General features: G+C 41.1%; 1 protein-coding gene and 2 long non-coding RNA genes across 4 annotated transcripts in view; 2 read left to right on the top strand and 1 right to left on the bottom strand.

The window, feature by feature from the left end:
* Positions 1 to 20,318, bottom strand: part of LOC141562619 (tubulin-specific chaperone cofactor E-like protein) — a 162,644-nt gene that overhangs the window by 41,462 nt on the left and 100,864 nt on the right. The window contains exons 14-18 of the mRNA XM_074302627.1: positions 19,288 to 19,700; positions 13,598 to 14,168; positions 10,212 to 10,804; positions 8,120 to 8,693; positions 2,119 to 2,720 (exon numbers count right to left, since the gene is read on the bottom strand). Of these exons, the coding sequence (XP_074158728.1) occupies positions 2,119 to 2,720; positions 8,120 to 8,693; positions 10,212 to 10,804; positions 13,598 to 14,168; positions 19,288 to 19,700 (2,753 nt within the window). The remainder of the gene's footprint in view (positions 1 to 2,118; positions 2,721 to 8,119; positions 8,694 to 10,211; positions 10,805 to 13,597; positions 14,169 to 19,287; positions 19,701 to 20,318) is intronic.
* Positions 1 to 20,318, top strand: part of LOC141562621 (uncharacterized) — a 118,269-nt gene that overhangs the window by 56,704 nt on the left and 41,247 nt on the right. The window lies entirely within an intron of this gene.
* On the top strand, positions 8,325 to 11,523 carry LOC141562620 (uncharacterized). 2 transcript variants are annotated; one of them, XR_012488212.1, is made up of 3 exons: positions 8,325 to 8,668; positions 10,015 to 10,198; positions 11,067 to 11,523. It is a non-coding gene; the product is annotated as an uncharacterized LOC141562620 (long non-coding RNA). The 2 variants fall into 2 exon arrangements; XR_012488211.1 differs by having other exon boundaries at positions 8,514 to 8,668; positions 10,015 to 11,523.

The following is a 20,318-nucleotide window of genomic DNA, read 5'->3' as shown; positions in this document are numbered from 1 at the left end:
AGGCCACTGGTATCTTTTCCAATAAAATGCCAAATGGGGTCATGAGAAGTCAGATACAACTGAACAACAACAGATTTCTGCTTTTGGTACTCCTCTAGGCGGTGCTAGGTGCTATCTGATTACCCAGTCCTTAATTTCTTTGCACAAGAAAGAGACTTTTATTCCACATGAGAAAAAACTCTTTTTATACATACTGTACACTTACCCTAATGAGGAAATATTCCTGCCTGGATGTTTGGGTTTTTGAAGTCAGCTTTTGCATTAATATGCAATTCATGGTCTGTATTCTCGTTTGCCCCAGAACCATGATTTTATTGAAGTAGGAAACATCCAGGAAGTTCTTCCTGGCCTTGTTCAGGTGTCTCAGGCTGGTGGTGAATTGAGGTTTTCCTTATCCTGAAGCTAGCTCCCTGGACACAACATTACATTCCCTCTCGACTGCATTTCTCAGAAGTATAATGCTCCTAAGTGAGGTCGTGAATGTAATATGCTTTGTATAGTAGCATCAGCTACTATCAGAAACAGCATCAACAAATGCTATGGTGTGGCAGATGGCTGGCCTGAGAGCCAGGAAAATCTGAGTCCTACCTCTGACTCGTTAGCTAGGTCATTTACTCCCTTAGTGCTTTATGAGATTCCTCAAGTCTACACATTGTAGAGTGTTGCTGATTTGCAATGGCAGAGGGAGTCTATTCACAAGTGGCTACCAACACCAATGAAACCAGAGGTGTGGACCAAATCATGTTACTATCACTACTATTATCACCACACCCATTGCTATTACCACTATTATTACTTATTACTAGTACTACTGTCACTACTACTACTACTACTACTACTACTACTACTACTACTACTACTACTTCTGCAGACTTCTCTGTGGCTTACAAATTAGATAAAGAAGCTATGTCTTATTCCTTTACCTTCCTAAATATATATTTAAATAAAAATAATAAGGTTTTAAAAGAGATAATGAGTGATTTCCTTATATAACCTTCATGACTACAGTTACTGAAGTTCCTATTAAAGAAGCAAACTGTTCCCATCAGAGAAAATGAGATTCACTGTCATCATTAATACCATGTTAGTTATTAATGAGTATTATACATCCTGAGACACTGTACAATTAAGCCACAAATAACAACTAGCTTTTATCCACCTGAATGAATCCACATGAACTGGAGGTAAATGAGTGAATTAAGGAATAAGATGCTATGGGGGCTGAGGAAGCAAAAATGACCCATCTGCAGAAGGGGACTGGCTAGGAGGAGGAGAGGAAAGCACAAGAGGATGAGAATAAAACAGAACATGGATTAGAACTGAATTAGTGAGATGCTTTAAGATATTTAACTATAAGAGAAGGCTTCCAGAGAGCCCAAACAGTACTTTCAAATACTTGCTAAACTGCTGTGTAGAAAAGGGATTCGATTTCTTTCTTATCCCAGAGGAGAAGAAATAGATGTAAGTGTTCAGTTGTAAATGAAAGGAGAAAAAATCCTAACATCCAGAGCTATTTCCAAGTCAGATGGGCTGCCTTGAAGTCGTGGGTTACCCTTCATAGAAGTTCTTTAAAGTTTTTAGACTTGATCATTTGTCAGAGATATTGTAGGAGGGTTATTTCTATTCAGTACATGTCGTACTAGTGATGTTCTGAGATATCTAACTCTGAGATTCAATGATTCTTAACACATACAAGCCTGAGTAGAGTTCAGCCCCAGTGGCAGTATATTGTAATGGAATGATTCAGAAAATCTGGGTTCCAGATTCCATTTTGTCCCTAGCTAATTGTACAATGTTGGCAGGTTACTCAAATTTTCTCAATTCAATTCAACAAAACGAGGCCATCCCTTGCCTTCTATTGCTTACTATATCAAATCCAAATTCTTCACCATAGAGAGTTGGAGACTCTCTATGATATGGTCCATTCTTCATGTCCAACTCACTTCTTCATCAGTCTCCAATATACACCTTTTTTTTTTTTTCCTGATTCACTCAGACCCAACCCTCAAATTGGTCATTTGTAAAATTAGGTGATTGAACAACATAATTCCCAGGCTTGTTGAACCTTCCCTTATTCTTATGTCTCCTCTCCTCCGGTCTAGCTTAACATCAACTTACCAGCACTGTATGCTTGTAGGCCCGGTGAATCACAATACTGTAGCCCAAAACAGTCACATCCACCTGTTTGACCCACAAGGCTAGTGATGGGTCCCGATCTTCATTCTTGGCTGTGACTGTGAATTTAGGAAACAGGTCCGTGCTCTGTCTACTTATGGTGGTGCACAAGATGAGTGGGCAGCTGCTCTGGAAGTCAAAGGGGTAGCCATCAAAGGTCAGATAGTGACCATACCCTGAAACAATGCAGGAGGCATCCATGCGAGCCTGGCAGTAGTATAGACCACTCTCCTCCATGCAGTATTCATCGTCTTTGCAGGGGATGCTCTCACAATGGACACTGTTGTCTGTCCCATTACAATAGCAGAAGAGCTGACAGTCCAGGTCTACCCAGAAGGTCTCATTCGTGGAGAGCTGGTGCCCCTCAAAGTTACAGCCACATTCGCTCCGGGGAACACACTGGGTGTCCCCAAAGGCATAGCCCTCATCACACTGGCACCCCTCAACACAGCTGTCCACACAAATGGGGCCGATGGCCAGGGTCTCACAGGTCTCAGTACATGTCATGCATTCCTCAAAGTGGCTGTTCTCAGGGCAGTCGAGAGCTGAAGGCAACCAAGGAGAAGGAAGACTCAAGAAAAGAACAGGGATCAGAAACATGGTTTTAAAGCCTGATTTGTATAGCAAAATGAACATACGAGTGCTCAATCAGTCATCAGGGAAGGGACCTATTGTAAAATGCTTTTTCTTCCTATTTTTTAAAGATTTCACTATAGACAGTCAGTGCTTTTATGACCTATTCATACATTTGTGCAACATCTTTTCATGTCATCTTCTACATCTCTTTTGTCATATCACTCCCATGTTCAAGAATCTATAGTCACTCCCTATTGTCTACTATATCAAGTTAAAATTCCTAGAATTTCTCCCCTCTCCCCACAATCTGGTCCCACACTACACAGCCAATTTTAATCTTCTGTTACTCTCCATCACTCCCTCTGATGTATTGGATCCATGCTCATCTGCTCTTATCTTCCAATATTCATTTTTTTTCTATTTCTTCACTCAGCTTGCTAATCCAAATGACCCCTTCACCTCTGATCTTTTCCATGAAGACTTTCTATGTATTCCAGCCCCAACAGAGATATTTCTTTGCTTTCTTAAAGCTTTTGAGTCCTTGAGCAGCAGCATAATATAGTGGCAGAGGGCAAGCAACTCAGAACTTACATTCCATCTCTGACATTTAGTCCTTAGGTGAGTGTGGGCAAGTTATTTGAACTCTTTGAGCCTTTTGTTTACTCATCTGCAAAATGAGATTGTTGGACTAGATAAGCTTTAAGGTCCCTTTCAGCTCTAAGTCTATGGTCCTATGATTAATATACTACTATATTTAATTGTGTGCTCTTTGGGGATTGTTTGTTCTTTTTTGGGATGGTGTTTGTCTTTTCCCTTAATTAGATTCTAACTTTTAGGTTTCAGGATGGGTACAAAAACCCTTTGGTATGATTTTTTGGTTTTTTTTCAGTGCCTAGCATAGTGCTAAGGAAAAAGCAAGCACTTAAATATACTTAATGATTGGTTATTACCTTTTGTCTTTTATATTTTTTATCCATAAAAGTGTTGTTTTTCTTTAGTTTGTAAGCTTCTACAGGCCAGGAATCCCATTTGTCTAAATGATTTTACAAAGACTAGAAGAGTATGTCATAAAAAATAAATTTTGACTTTTCTTGTTCTTGTAATCACAACAGGAACTCACCCCAGAGTAACCTATTAATCCTGATAGGACTTCCTTCCTTCCTTCTTTCCTTCCTTCTTTCCTCCTTCCTTCCTTCCTTCCTTCCTTCCTTCCTTCCTTCCTTCCTTCCTTCCTTCCTTCCTTCCTTCCTTCCTTCCTTCCTTCCTTCCTTCCTTCCTTCCTTCCTTCCTTCCTTCCTTCCTTCCTCTTTTTCCTCTTTCTTTCTTTCTCCCATCCATCAATTATACATTTCTCCATCTAACAATCATTCATCTATCTATAATTAGTTGCTCTCTCTGTTTTTCTGTCACTAAGGACTGCATCTTAGATGGAATAATCTGACTTTTTCACAAGGACACCAAATTTTAAAAGGCACACACACACACACACACACACATATATATATTTATAACTTATTTATATTTATATATGTATACATTATATAAATATATACACAGCATTTATATAACTTTTCAAAGTTTGCAAAGGAAAAAAAAATACCCTATTTTCTCAATTGATCCTCACAATAATCTTAGAAAAAAGGTGCTATTATTATCTCTACTTTACAATTGTGGAAACTGAGGCAGGCAGTGGTTAAATGACTTGCCTGGAATCATACTTCTAGGAAGTATCTCAGGTAGATTTCAAATTCAATTCTTCATGATTCTGATTCCAAGTCTGGAACTCTGACCACCGTTACACCAAGTTGTTTTTCTACAATAACCCGAACTCACTATGATAAAGAATTCCCTTTCCCTCTCCAGTAGATTTTGGGCAGAATTTCTAGTTGTTTGTCCCAATGTGCTTAGTGCTTGTTGCACCAAGAGTGAATCTGGAATTACAAGTCATAGTGGCTCTGTACTCTGAGACTCTACACTTGTTCCTCCCTGCTTCAGAGGTGGTGAGATCATGTCTTTAAAAAGCCTTTCCGAGCTCTTATAATTATTGCCTCTTTTTAAAATGTTTTACAACCCAAGGACATGAAGGACATTACAGAGAAATAAATTTTACAGCAATAATAGTTTTGTCCACAAGTCCCAATGCCATAGCTTTGTACCGTGAACTGGAAGCAGTTCCCTTTCTACTAGCTGGAAGAGTATCTCTACTTCATTGCTTTCCCTCCATTGACTTCCAATAGCATGTGGCTTTTGAGTTGAAGGCTAGTTCACTGCTGATTAAGTACATCTGTACAGAGGGATTTTCACATTTGTCTGAATTATGAATGTTATAACATCAACTGCAGGTTTATGGTGATAGCAAATAACATGACTTATTTAAATGACTCTCGGTTTATGACTTATTGTGTTGTCTGAATCCGTCTGCAAGTCTGGAACACACAGACGTGGGGTAATAAAACTTCCCCTGGCTCCCAAAATGCCTCTTTGAAATTACTTAATTGGGCAGCCTGTCTCTGCCAGCAACAGCGATGGTTAAAAATATCTAAACACAAAGGCAATGGTTGTGTCTCTCTATCATCAAACACGATTAGGTTGCTGATACGCAGCTGCTGCCCATTCCGAATCTCCTAGATCCTCACTCTCCAGGATTGGATTGGAATTAACTCCTTGGATCCTGGTGTACTTTCCAGGCTGCCTACATATACATGTAATAGATTAGACACCTCACAGCATAGTCTCAACTTGAAGCTTCCTTCCAAGGAAATCATGTTTAATGTGTTTGTTCCTCTCCATATCCTGCAACAATTGCCTAGAAGCAAGATGGTAAAAAGCTATTGTTGGCATCTATACCACAGAGAGAAATAGGAAATTGTCAGTATTGTTTAGTATTTATAGAAATGCAAAAATATGTAGTCCTTTGCTTGGTACCATGCAATGTCATAAGCATTCTCCATTCACTAGGAGTTAACAATTGAACAAGCAAAGGACAAATAATGCAATGGAATGGCTTAATGTGTCATGGAAATCCATGGCAACTGGATTTAGATAATGAAGTAAAATTGGAAATGTAGGAGTGGACAGAATATATAAGAATTAAATTCACTGGACTATGGCACAAAAAGTAGAAGGGAACTTTGGACAGTGACATGAGACAAGGAAAACTCTGGTCAAAGTGGGTTGGGTTGTCTTTTCCTATGGAAATTGCTAAAAGAATATATCAGAAACTTGTAACTATAGAGTCTCTTTTGACTTTTCATTTTCTCTCAATCCCCTACATTTAATCAGTGGCCAAGCCTTAAGCAATTTTTCTGTTGTTTTGTTTGATTGGTCAAGTCTGATTCTTCATAATCCCATTATTTGGGGTTTACTTGACAAAGATACTGGAGTGGTTTGCCATTTCCTTCTCTGAGTCACTTTACAGATGAGGAAACTGAGGAAAATGGAATCACACAGTCTGAGGCCAAACTCAAGTATTCCAGACTGTAAGTCTGAGCCATCTATGTATTGAGCCATCTGATTGTCCTTTACCTCCTCTGATCTTCTACAGCATTCTTTCTCTCCCCTTGCCAAGGCCAATTAAGTTAATATAACAGCCTCCTAAGCATTCGTCTTATGTCTAGTTTATGTCCTCTCTAATCCATTCTTCATACTACTACTTGACTCATTTTTATAACATGCTGTCTGGATGTCACTCCTGCACTCAAAACTTTTCAGTGATTTTCTTTGTCTAACAAAATATAACTCTTAATTGTGGAATTCAAGGCTGTCTACATTTTGCCTCTACCCTATCTTTCTGGTCTCATTTCATATTGTTTTACCACAAGTAACCACATGACCAAATGGAATTTTCTTCTATGCTCTCATTTTTTATTCTGCTTTGCCCTGATTTTCTGTCTTTGCAAGTATCCATTCTTCATCCTGGCTTCTTCCAAGACCCAAGTTAACTATCATTTGCTCTTTAAAAATCTCTGTTCCTCCTTTCAGTCTCTCTCCCCTCCCCATTTGTCTCTCTGTTTCTGTCCCTCTTCCTCACTCTCTTTTTCTCTCCCCCTCCTTTTCCTCCTCCCTCCTCTCCTTTTCCTTCTCTTTCTCTCTCTCTTTCTTCCTTTCTCTCCCACATTCTCTTAGAGACACTCTTCTTGGAGAAGAAAAGTAGCTCCAAATTATGACTGTTCTGAGCTGCCGAAGCCCAGATAGCCACACTCTCCAGCTGCCCTCTTGGCCCTGCTTAGGTACATTAGCACTTCAGCCACTGTTTGATTCCCTCTGGACCTTGCTCCTCCCTGAAGCCTTACAGATAATCTGGGGTGTTGTCTTCTAAACATTTACTCTGATTACTATTGGTACAACTGTAGCCTTGGAAAGAGGAGTCAGGGGACCAAACTCCCGCCAAAAATCTCAGCTCTCTTAACGAGGACTCTCCTGCTTGCCCTGGGGACCCGCGCTATCTTTCTGAAGTAGGACGCACCTGACTGGTCACCACCTAGTAAAACACACGAGACTCTTTTGTTTTGTGTTTGTCGGGAGTGGAGACTCCTAAGCTAAAAGGAAGATGCATATTCATTTCCTCCTCGGGTTCAGGGCCACGAGAGCTGTGGTGAACATCCTTTGCTATTCTCAGCTCCGCAGAATCTCACCTTTCTCTTGATCCCCAGCAGGTGAGATGTTCCAGTGAATGGTCAGGGTGAGAGACTGTGACTTCCGGAAACTACAAGAGGGAACTTCTTGAGCGTGTGTCTATGTGTATTTATACACATGTGTGACATACATAGATACCTACACATACGGCAGCTAGGTGATTAAAAGGCTGAGCCTGAAGTCAAGAAGACTCATCTCCATGAATTCAACCCCGGCCTCCAACACATCCTAGCTGTGTGATCTTGGGCAAGTCCCTTACCCCTCTTTGCCTCAGTTTCCTCATCTGTAAAACTGAGCTGGAGAAGGAAATGGCCAAGGCAAACCATTCTCTCAGCCAAGAAAACTCCAGATGTGGCCACAAAGAGTTAGACACAACAGAGCAACGAGCTATAGACATGTCTATATTTATAGCTACAGCTCCCTCTATCTCCCTCTCTCCATCCATCCAAGTATCCAGGTTTCCGTTCCTACCAGCTAAGACCAGTGAAGTTTTAAATTATTTTTATGAACTCAGTTTTTTCATCTGTAAAATAGGAATAACCACGTTTGCCCTATCTGTAACTCCCTAGGATGCGAGCACAGGGCTTCTGTAAGTTGAAAAATACCATCTAAATGTGAGTTAATACCATTCTACAGAGCACCAGGCTGCCACCGACGGCTCTGCGGAGGGGAGGACCGAGAACCCGGGCTTTTGTCTCCCTCCTCCCCTCCCCCAGCCCTCCCCCAGACTTACGGCAGAAGTCGTAGGTCCGCCAGGGGCCCACCTCCACCTCGGCGTTCTTACAGGCGCCAGCGTAGCGCGCCACCGAGTCACAGAGCTCCGACTCGTTGCCCCCGCTCTGGCACAGGCGGAAGAGGCAGGTGCGGTAGTAGGCGGTGACATTGACCACCCCGTGGCACTCCAGGAAGGAGCTGTTGGACGGGTCGTTGATGATGCCGCAGCGGGAGCGGCTGCGGTAGAATTTCAGCAGCTCCGAGTCGTTGTTGCAGGCCTTGAGCAGGTCCCCGCACTCCCCGTTGCAGATCTCCTCGAAGGTCGTCCAGCTCTCCAGGAACACGGCCACGTTGTCCGTGCACTTGCCGTTGGGGAAGCAGAGCTCGTCGGTGGCGTTTGCGTTGTAGAAGCCGCACAGTCCCCCCGTGCAGTTGAAGTAGATCGTGGACAGCCGGATGTGCAGCATGCCCACGTCCGAGTACTGGACGGTGACGATGCCCTTGGACTCCACGGTGGTGCTGTTCTTGTTCCGAAAAATCTCCAGCTTCCCCGAGGAATGGTAAAAAGGTAACTCCACTTCCTGACCATTCAGCTGGGGGAAAAAAAAGAAACAAAGTATCCCTGTCAACCAGAGACATTTACTAAGTAATAGACCAGCTGCCCGGGTAATAAACCACGGCCTCCTCCTCTCACGTGCTCCATGCAGCCAGAGCTCGCACTTTTGGCACCTTTACAAAGCATTCTCCGCGTCACTTCATGGGTGTGGAGTGCAAGTATCTCCCACAGACAGGAGGCTCTGAGAAAGTTTAAGTGATTTCCTTCTAGTCACAGGGCTACTAAGCGGTAAAGCCGATCCACACACCCCGGGCTGCTAGCGAAGGAAGCTTGCCCTGCTGTTTTTCCAAGGAGATGACGTTCTCGGACACCCCATCTACTTTCCCTAACTTTCCCTGGTGCGTGGGGTACTTGGAAAGGACCTCTCCTTAGACCAAGGGCCTGCCCACGACAAGTTATAAAACAGACGTGGGCCCTTGCCCCAGCTCTTCCCAGCTGCCTGGCTCCTTCAGGAGGCTGTTTCCTGCCCTCAAAGGCATCACTTCCCTTGGATGGAGCCCCATTTTCTTTCGCCATCTTCTTGGTTTTGGCTTTGTTCAGCAAAACTTACCTTTCCAATCCTCCATTACCTCACAGCTCTCTCTTCCTTACCATGTGATCATTGTCTATAATTCTATTAGGGAACATAGGGAGCATAGGAAGGCATTACATCCTGGTCCTCTCTCTCCGCCAGGTAACATGTGCTTCTGACCAACTATGAATTTTATGTACACTAGGAATCTAAATACTAGAAAGATCCTTAGAAAGCACTGAATTTAATCCACTCATTTTGTGGGTAGGGAAACTGAGGCCCAGGGAGGCTATATGATTTGTCCAAAGCCAAAAATGTATTGGTTTTCCTCTAGAGCTATTCCCTGGTCCTTCTAGTTCACCCAAAAGCTTGATTTTAATGGTGAGAATTCAGACCAAGTAAGAGGGGAAGAAAGAAGCTGGTAATACCAAGACAAGTTGATGGAAAAGATACTTTAGGCTGGCGGAGTCTATTAGTTGTTGTCACATCATTTGGTAGTTTGTTGTCTATTCTTGGACCAGCCTCCATCTGCTCATCTGAGAAAGTTCAGCCTTAAAGCGTTCTACGAGGGGCTGGAAGTTGAAGAAGGCATTTTTTTCCCTTAGGAGGTACCTGTATAGGCAATCATGGTCAGAGCCAGGAAGCCACTAAATAACATATCATCGTTTCATATGTGATATGATATGATCTAATACCACAACAACATTATATGATATAATATACAATATTTTTCATTTATATAATGCTTTGAAATTTGGGGATGATTATAAATGTCTCCTTTTTTCAGATGGGAAAGCTGAGGGCCAGAAAAATTCTGATTTGTCTAAGTTCACACCACTAAGAAAAGCCAAGATTCAAACCCAGATTCTTTCCATCTCTCATTCTGTGCCCCAAGATTAACCTTCAGAGACTGGCAAGCCCTTCGGTTTCGGGTGGCACCACAGTAAGCCTATTTAAGCTCTCTCTTGGAGGTAAGAGTCTTACCCTGATTTCAGATGCACCAATCCCTCCAATCTTGATCTCCTGATCCGCTACCTGGATCCGAATGCCTCTTAACCAGGTTGGACCTGCATCTGGCTTCTTCTTATTGATGTCAATTTCCAAGTACTCGGGTCTCTCGGGGCATGTCTTCAGGAGGGTATAGGAGAACTCCATGGGGAAGGCATAAGCAACCCCATCAAAGGTGTGTAGCACCTGGTTTTGACTCACAAGGCACACAGTCTCCCTCTTGGGAAAGCAGCCCTGATAGCCATCCTCCACGGAGCAGACCTCCCCCTCACGGCAGGTCTTATTAAAGCAATAGATGTCCCCGCCCTCCTCGCACAAACATTGCACTGTGCAGTTGGCGGTGGCCCAGAAGAACTCCCCCATGGTATAGTAGTGGCCATCAAAGTCACAGCCACACTTATGCAGTGGGACGCACTGGCTCGTGCTGAGGACGAAGCCTTCATTACATTCACAGCCCTCCGTGCAAGGTGTGAGGCAGGAAAGGGAGGCAGTCAGGTCAGAACATGTATCTGGGCAACTACTAGTACACACAGAGTAATGACTGAAGCTAGGACACTGTACAGTCGACACTGATAAGGGGAGAGAAGGAAGACACCAGGTTAACAAGTGAATATGACCCAGTTCCAAAGCCAGGTTTGAACAGAGAATTAGACTTGGGGAAAAGTCATGTCTGTGACATAGTATCTAGGTCCACTAAGGGAAAGAGAAATGCTACTTGCCTAGGGAAAATAAACCTGAAATCATATACATAGGTACTTATTCAACTGTTCGCAGACCAAATGCTGAATAAATGATTAGATTTTGAACTCATTTTGATCTTATCTTCTTCAGAAAATGGGCCCATTTGCTACCAGAACCAACTGATTAAGTCAATTTACTACTTGGTTAAAAATTGTTATGGAGAGCCCAGGTCTAAAATAAACCCTGACAAGAGTCACCATGATTATCCACAATGACCAAGACTTTAATCAAAATCTGGATGGAAATTAATTCACCTAGTAGATTTTAATCTACTTGAAGACTGGGATCATTTCATTCCCACCTCCCTACCCCACTATCTTCAGTGCCTAGAACAGTACCTGGCAAAAGGATTTAGTAAATGTTTGTTGAATTGAGCTGAATCCATTAACCAGGATGGAAGAAAATTTCAACTATAGAAGCAGACTTTGGGTGAAATGTAAGAAATTCCTAACGGGGACATTCTTAATACACTGAAATGGTGGCCAAGGAAGACGAGAATCTACTTCACTGGAGATGTTAAAAATAATAAAAATTTCTATGTACCTGGTTTAGGTGTTCATCCTACCTACAGGTGAAATGGAAGCTGTAAGAGCTTTGTAGACTTAGGAATCTGTGGTTTTAATTTTTTGATATCTCCAATTATACATTTCAGGTATTCTTGGTTGGAAGTATAAACAAAATCCTTTGAAGGCCTAAGGTATCTCAGAGATAAACTCTAAAAGTCTTTACAATGAGAAAGGGTTAATTGAGAAGCTGGAAAAGTAGATGGTGGGAAGCAGTGATGAGGACCTTATTTATCTTCAAACATTCTCTCTTTTAGTCAAACTGGTCTGTTGCCTGTAGATGACATTCTGTCTTTTGTTTTGATGAACATGTGGTTCCCCATCCCTGGAATGAACTCTTTTCCTTACCCCTGTCTTGCTGAACCTCTAATTTTCTTCAAAGCAGTGTTCAGATACCACCTCCCACACACAGGCTTTTAAAAAAAAAATCTCCTCATCATTAATACTATTTCCTCTTGAAATTACTTTGCATCATTTTGTACATTCTTTGCATTTGCTTATTTGTCTGTGTCCATGTAGTATCTCTCAGAAGAATATAAACTTCTTCTGGCCAGGAACTCTTTCTTTCTTTTTTTTTTTGTCTCTGTATCCACAGAGACTAGCACACTTCCTTACTCATAATAGATGTTTCATAAAAGTTTCTTGAGCTTGTCAAATAGGAGAAATACTGGTTGGAAATTTTGATTAGAAACTTGATTACAATTATACTCATTTGGGAGGGGGTGACACTAAAGACGCTAAGTATGTTTCCAGCTTGGATCAAACCAACAAGTCTTCCTCTCTAAGATAATTGATGTCTTGGGAAAAGTCTAAGATGGAATTGAAACTATCCGGTAATAGAGCTGGAAAAACAAACTGTCCCTTGTTGGTTTGACTGATATTCTAGGAGCTGACACAAATCTGAGCCTCAATGAATAAGACACTTTTAGAAACCATAACCTAAAATAATACAATAAAAATCTCAAAGCTTAATATTCATCCAGATGCTTCTGCTAAAAGGGCTTAAAATGACTTTTAACATTATAACATTAATAATAAATATTGTTTAGCGGAGAAAACCAAGGCCTGGAGAAGGAAATGTTTTGACAAAACCTTTTGTTGACATTATGCATAGCTCTAGGAAAGACTAAGCAATTATAGGGCAGAGCAGAAGGAGAAGAACTGATATTTTTTGTGATTTAAGATATAGAGAAGTCAAAGTGCTGAATCAGAACCTTGGCCTCCACCCTTAAAATCGTGGTCTTGGCTGACCTTTTGCCTTATCTTGCTGGAACCAGGCCTCCACACATAGTAACATTTAATAATGATCTATCTGTCTGCCTATGCTTCTGTTCTTAAAGGATATCTGAAAAGAATATGGGGTCCCTCACATTATTTCCTCAGGAGTTTTGTTGATTAAATATTATTTTTAGTAAATAAGTATGGAGTCAGATCCCAAAATATTGATTAGGAGACCAAAGTACCTTATTTACCCTCTCCAACTGGCTCACTTAATCTTCTGCCCCCTCTAGCAGTGGCCAAGATGTAATGCTCTTTAACATGAAAGTAAAAAATAAAAACTTTCTAAAATAACAGGATGTGTGTGGGGGGGTGGGAGGTGGAGAATAAAGTAATGTAATAAATACTTCAATTTTGCACTGAGAAATTAGCTCCTATTCCCAAGTGTTCATTCACATTAGGTCTATTCTAGAGACACACCAGTCAGGGGAGTTAGCTATTTTCTCTCTGGAAACTCCATCAATGTCCTACAAGCTCCATGACTGCTATGGTCCCTCAACTCAATGTTTTCTGTGCAGCTGCTTCCCTTTACTCTATGTTTCAAGCTGCTTAATTTGATCAAGCATTCCCTTGTTCTCAGGTTATGAGGCCAGAGAGGGGGAAAGACTGAAGGATCCGCTTACAGACTGGCCTTTATCATGTGGAATACTTCAATCCCAGCCTCATTCCTGGGCAATTTGTCCTCAACAAAAATGTTCTTGAAGGGCCCTGAAACTCTATCCCTGTACCTCCCCACCTGTACAAGGGGATTCTTTCACTTGAATAGGGATGCCAGCTTACCACAACCGGTCTGGGTTCGCCAGTCCCCGATTGGAATGCCAAGGGCTTGGCACACGAGGGCATAGGCCTGGATAGCTTGGCAGAGGAGGGTGCCATTGTCCCGGACGCTGCACAGGTCATATACACAGCTGTGGATAAAAACCGTGGGGTCCACGATAGCTCCACACTCCCAGAGGGGGCCGTCTGACTTATTGAGGAAACCGCAGTAGTCAGTACCAAAGTAGAGGGCTTCTGTGACCGCATCGCACTGGGTACAGTTGTCTACACAGCCAGAGGTACACTTCCAGTCGGGATGATACACGCGCCAGCTTTCTCCCAGATCCAGAACTGACGTGGCTGGCTTCCCATCTGGGCGGAGAAAGTCATCCAGGGGATTTTTGTTGTAATTTCCACACAGCCCACAGGTAGAGTTTATGTAGGAGCCTGGGACGGAAATGGAGGCATAGTGCTGGCCATCAAACGTCACTAAGAGCCCAAAATCAGTTTCAACAGCAGTTGACATACCACTCTGGTAGATTTTCACAGCCCCCAAGTCTATGCTGACAGGCAAAGAGGCCACCAGGTCATTAACCTGCCGAAGGACACCAACAATTAGAGGCAGGTCAATAGGAGCAAGCAAAGGAGGAGCTAGAAGGAACTTCTGAGCCATCAAGTCTAATTCCCTCCCTTTACAGATGAGTAAACCGAGGCACAGAACTATTAAGTGATACTAGTGAGTATCCAAGACAGCATGTGATTCCAGCTCCTTTCGAGTCCAGGTCCAATGTCCTGTCTGCTACCAGAGGCAAAAGAAGCCTAATTTGTGACTGATATCCAACAAAAATATTCCAGGGTTCAAACTGTGGTGCTTTAATTTTGTTTTGACATAGCCTTGGCATTGCTTGATTAGACTGGGGTAGAATTCTTCCTGGCCTAGAGGACACCCCGGGTTTGCTTCAGATCACCTGCATCAAACTTTGGAACTATATTCAAAAATCTTCCTTCATGTTTTTCTTTTCACCTAGAATTTATTATTTCTTTCACCTATTAAAATTCTACCTTTCCTTTACAAGTCAGCTCAGAATGGATTCTTAGAATGAACTTTTGTAACCTTCATTTTACAAATGAAAAAACTGAAACCAGAAAAGTGAAATAAGTTACTTGAATTTCATCCATCTTCAGCAAACCACCCTTCCTGTTTACTTCAGTCTGATTTTCTTACTCTTTTTCTCTCTTCCTCTTTTTTCTCTTCTCCTTCCCTCTACCTTATTCTCTCTTTCCTTCCTCTTCTCCCACTCTCCCCCTCTCCCCTCTCTTCCCTCTTTCTCTCTTCTCTCTCTCTCTCTCTCCCTCTCTCTCTCTCTCTTTCTCTCTCTCTCTCTCTCTCTCTCTCTCTCTCTCTCTCTCTCTCTTTCTCTCTCTCTCTCTCTTCTCTCTCTCTCTCTCTCTCTCTCTCTCTCTCTCTCTCTCTCTCTCTCTCTCTCTCTCTCTTTCTCTCTCTCTCTCTCTCTCTCTCTCTCTCTCTCTCTCTCTCTCTCTCTCTCTCTCTCTCTCCTAACACTTTGCCTTTTACATCACTTCCAGTTTATACTGCACAATTTAACACAATTTTAAAGCATATTGCTTTATATATTGGTCTTTGATTTTTTTCTTGGTTCTCATTCTAATCTCCCCAAATAGGCAGCAAATTTCTTGCAGGCTGTGGCAGTGTTCTATAGGAAATGCTACTAACATGGTACAAGGCATGTATTCAGAGTGGATTGAGGAAATATCTAGTGCATATTATCTTTCATATATATTCGTTTTTCTCCATTCACTCTTCTGCTATCTTTGCACAGACTCTCTTGTAGACTATGGCAATAGCCTTCTAATAGATTTCTGTCTTGAATTTCTTCTCACTCTGATCCATCCTTCACTCAGCTATCAAAGTAAATTTCCAAAAGCACAGATCTGATCCTCACCCCATCACAAACCACCCTCCCATTGCTTGAATCCAGGTGTTTTCCTAATAATGATGTCTGGGCAGATCGCGGCTTCAGATGTATACCTTCACAGAGGTGTGCAGGGAAGAGATAGAAGAAAAAAGGGTTATATCATAGAAAAGTTAGAATAAGAAAAAAGGCAAGGAGTTGATTCATTTGCCCTCTTCACTACAGGCAAAGAGGTGAAGGAGGCAGGAGCTACTAGGGGAGAAGCTTATCTCAAGCAAAAGCATAAATCCTAGGAAGTAAACACATCTTATGGTGAACATCAACCTTTTAAGATTTAACCAGAAAAAATCCCAATTCTTCCCCTCACATGCCAATTTTACCAACTTCCTTAAGCAATAGAATCTTTACTTACAGAGTATAAAATTCTCTATTTTCTCCTTTAGTACCAGTAAGTGGGCAAGGGTTATATATGAAACATGGATGAATGGATGTGTTGAAAAATATTAGTTTCTCTATGTATAGACAAGAAATATTCAAATAGATAGTAAGGAGCTCCTCAAAAGAACTCCTAACTCATCACATCTTTTCTACAACATTCATTACTTTAAAAAGTTGGAAAAGCCACTTGTGGATGATCCAAGCCTTTCTTTTTCCTCTGTCCCCATGCTTCTGGTTACTGAAAATGCCATATTCATTAGCAACTGTCCAGAGAAGAGGAAAGAGAACATCAGTCTGGATTTCTATCTGTGGCTTTCTGTTTTCTATACCTCTGGTAAAGGGTCTTGTGGAGAAGGATGAAATTATTGGGCTAAAATGAGGTTTGGAGCATCTATTGATTTCAGTTATTTGGGCTTTCTCTGCCCCCTCCCATACTTTTATGGCTAATCCAGAAGTATTTATTTTAGTATATATGAACAGGTACAGTAGAGAAAAAAATACACACACACACACACACACACACACACACACACTCATACACCCCCCCCCCTCAAAAACAGAACTCAGGCTTTCTAAGCCTTTGCCTATCTCCAACCCCTTGACTGGAGACAGGGCAGCTAACTGAAGCAGCTTTTGGAGAGCAAATCACCACAGCTGTTCCGATACTAGCAGCAGAAAATGTGTCTAGAAGTCTAGCCTAGCAAGAATACTCATCTCTTTCCTATTTCTCAGTTCAATCACCTCATCCATTGTTGTGGCCCTGTTTTACCCTAGGTTTTTACCCTACCACCATCCTGTCAATCTTCCCAGCAGGTGCACCTAGTTACATGGGAAACCACTTGCCCAAAGCAAAAAGGGGACCTTTGTTAGGTTGTGGATAAATTCCTATAACATTCTCTTCCCATAACATTTATATTCACATCCACATATCACAGTCTCTGTGGAAAATTGTGGATTTGCCCCTTACGGCCTATAATGGATCAGAGCCATGCAAAATTAGCATAGACACTGGACCTGAAAGAAATGAGGTTGCAACATTCTCCCTTTCCTTTCCTGCCCCCTGTCCACCCCACCCACCCCCTCCCAATCTTGGTCTGCCAAGAAAAAAAAAACAGACTATAAGAAAAGAATGTTTATAAAAACCAAAATAGAACTAAAAGAACTCTGCTTCCTTCTCCAGACTGTAGCTATGAAATGCATCACCCTCTCAACACACTGGTAAGTATTGGAAAGGCGGGTGAATCTTTTTCTGGCTTGAAAGTTTTGCATCTATCTGGAAGGATGAGATAAGTGCAGTACTAAAAAAGGGTTCTGTAAACTCCAAAAGAAAGAAAAGCTCAGGACATCTGTACCTTAATTCTTGGCTTTGATTGGACAGATGTACCAAGTAGCAGGAACAAAAGTAATGGTTGTGTTAGAACTTTTATTAAAACAGTGACTCATTTCCCTGCCTTTGAAGCTAAGAAACTACCTGAGCACAGTGACTCAAGGAGCTGAAGAAATTAAGAAATTAAATTTCTCTACAACCCTTTCTTGTTGTGGGACATTTTATATCAATTAAAATTACAATAAATAACAAAGGGGAAAAACCCCAACAACCAACAAGAGAAGAAAACCCTTTTTTTGGCTTCATTTTGGGTTTGTAATCACTGTAATGACCTCTGTGTTTGAGGATTAATGTTTAAGCTAAGTTCAGGCAATCAACCTTTCATGGTCTCTGTTATTATTGCTGGAATAAATACCTGGTTGTGACAAGGTCTGCATTAATGTTATGAAAATTGGTACTCCTGTGAATTCACTAATTGTGACTGGTTCTTAGTTTTCTTTCCTTTGTTGGGGCTCCCACTCGAAACTAAGTTGGACAGCAACTGGGATAATTTGCATAAGCTAAGCAGGCCCTTCAGAATTCAGAATTTCTCATACTTTATAGACCCTTATGGGCAACACCAATTCAGGAATGCTTAGACAAAAGTATCAAAAGTCTATTGCCAGCCTCGGTAAAGAGTAAGTAAATAAAGACTTGAAAAGTTGCATCTTGAAAGGCATGAATTATGAATCACTTTGAAAATGTTTTCTTAGAATAAGGCAGTGGTTTTCAGTATAACAGCAGGAGACATTCAGTGCAAGAGTTGCTTTGAAACTATACTAAACAGGAAGAAGGAGATAGGATCCAATTTGTGGTTTGTATACTTTGTGATTTTATTGACTACTACATATGTCCATATGCTCAAAAACTATCAAACACATATAAGAAAAAATTAAGATTTTTTGCTTTTCTTTTCAATTTCCTCTTTCTCCTTTCCCCTCCCCATTCTGCCTTTCTCTTCCTTTTCTTCTCTTCTCTCTTTCTCTGTCTCTCTGTCTGCCTGTTTCTCCTCTTCCTCTCTTTTCTTTTTCTTCATTTCTCTCTGCTTTTATTTTTGCAGGAATCTATGTTTTGATGGAGCTCTGTCTATGACTTCATAGGGAAATAAATGTCCTCTTAGTCTAATGAAAGAAGGAGGAGTTAATTGTTGGTAGTGCTAAGGAAATGGAGAGTCATGAGGATGTAAAAGACAGAATGGATAGAGAAACCCAAAGCAAACTTTGAGTCAATATAATATTCATATCTGATAATTTTTAGTCTACACTTTTGTCCCTAAAGTTACTATACACCTTTTAAGCCTGTAATACTTCTACTAGCCCCATATTCCAAAGAAAAGAAAAGAAGGATCAGAAATATTTTAGCAAAATTTTTTATAGTGACAAAGAATTGTAAACTGAAAGAGGGAGGGAAGAAGCGCATCAATTGGGGAATGTCCAAATAAATTATATGAATGTAATGGAACACTATTGTACTGTAAGAAATGGCTAAAGGGAAATCTGGAGAGACTTGTATGAAATCATGTAGAATGAAGTCAACAGAACAATTTATCCAATAATGACAACATAGTAAAGACCAAAAAAACCTTGAAATACTTAATAACTAATCAATGTAATAGGCAACAGTGTTTCCAAAGAATTGATAGTGAAGTAAGATTTGTCTAATGACATTTAGACATGGATAATGTAAGAATTTGTTTTACCGACTCCATCTATTTTTCCAAAGTGTTTTTCCCCTTTAAATTTGGGGAGGGGAGGGAGAAGAGCTTAATAGTTTTTTAAATTAAAAAAATGACAACAAACCAAATGATTACAAACATACATACATACATATGCATAACTAAACTGAACTTAGTCCTTTGGCCTGGCTTAGATTCTGTCTTGCTTAAAGACCAGAGACTAGACTATATGGTTTTCAGAGATAACTTCTACTCCTAAGATTCTTTAAGTCTACAGTTATTATGAAAAAAAGAATCTCACCTTGACCCGTCCATAGCTTCCTTTGGGGATGAGAATTTTGTGGCCATAAACTTCCACAGATAGTTCCTTCACCCATGAGACAGCCGAGCCTCCTCTGTGTTCATTCTTGGCCTCCACACTGAAGAAGGGGAGGCTGGACACATGTAAGCATTGTCGAGCCAGCAGATAAGCACAGGATCCTTGGAAGTGGAAAAGAAAGCCATCGAAGGTATGGTAGTGAGGCTCCCCAAATACCACACAAGTGCTGCTCTCCAGTGGGTTACAATGGAAGAACTTGCCCTTGGGCTCACACACTTCGTAGGGGCTACAAGAGGCATCCTGGCAGAAAATCTCATTGTTAAAGTCGAGGCAGCGGCATTTGATAGTACAATTCATATCATCCCAGAAGACCTCTCCTCGTCGAAGGAATTGCCCTGAAAAAAAAATCCATACTCCATTAGTTGAAACGTATCTTGTCTTCATCTGTCAGGAGGCAGTCATTGGAAGGGTTATTGCCTCCATTTAATCAGCAGGGAAAAGATGAAATATAGACTGATGAAATGACCTAGTCAGGTTAACAAAATGAGATGTAAGAGTTAGTGGTATGAGTTTATTCTCTAGGTCAGGGGTTCTTAACCTGGGGCACCAGGACCCAAAGTGTCCATAGATAAATTTCAAGGTAGCTATAGATTTGGATGAAAAATAATTTGTCTCCTTTGTAATATTAATTTCTTTTATGTATTTAAAAACATTCTTCTTTTGTTTATATTTTAATAGTTTTTATTTACCAGATATATGCATGAGTAATTTTACAACACTGACAATTGCCAAACCTTCTATTCCAATTTTTCCCCTCCCTTCCCACCCCAGATGGCAGGTTGACCAATACATGTTAAATATGTTAAAGTATAAATTAAATACAAGATATGTATACATGTCCAAACAGTTGTAAAAACATTCTTCTGAGAAAGATCTCATAGACTTCACTAGACTGCTCAAGGCTTGCAAGACTCAGGAAAAGATTAAAATCCTCTGGTGTGGGCCCACAACCA

Source organism: Sminthopsis crassicaudata, chromosome 3, assembly GCF_048593235.1.
Source record: "Sminthopsis crassicaudata isolate SCR6 chromosome 3, ASM4859323v1, whole genome shotgun sequence".
Taxonomy (NCBI): domain Eukaryota; kingdom Metazoa; phylum Chordata; class Mammalia; order Dasyuromorphia; family Dasyuridae; genus Sminthopsis; species Sminthopsis crassicaudata.
Note: the sequence above shows the minus strand (reverse complement) of the source record. Positions and strands in the feature narration are given on the sequence as shown.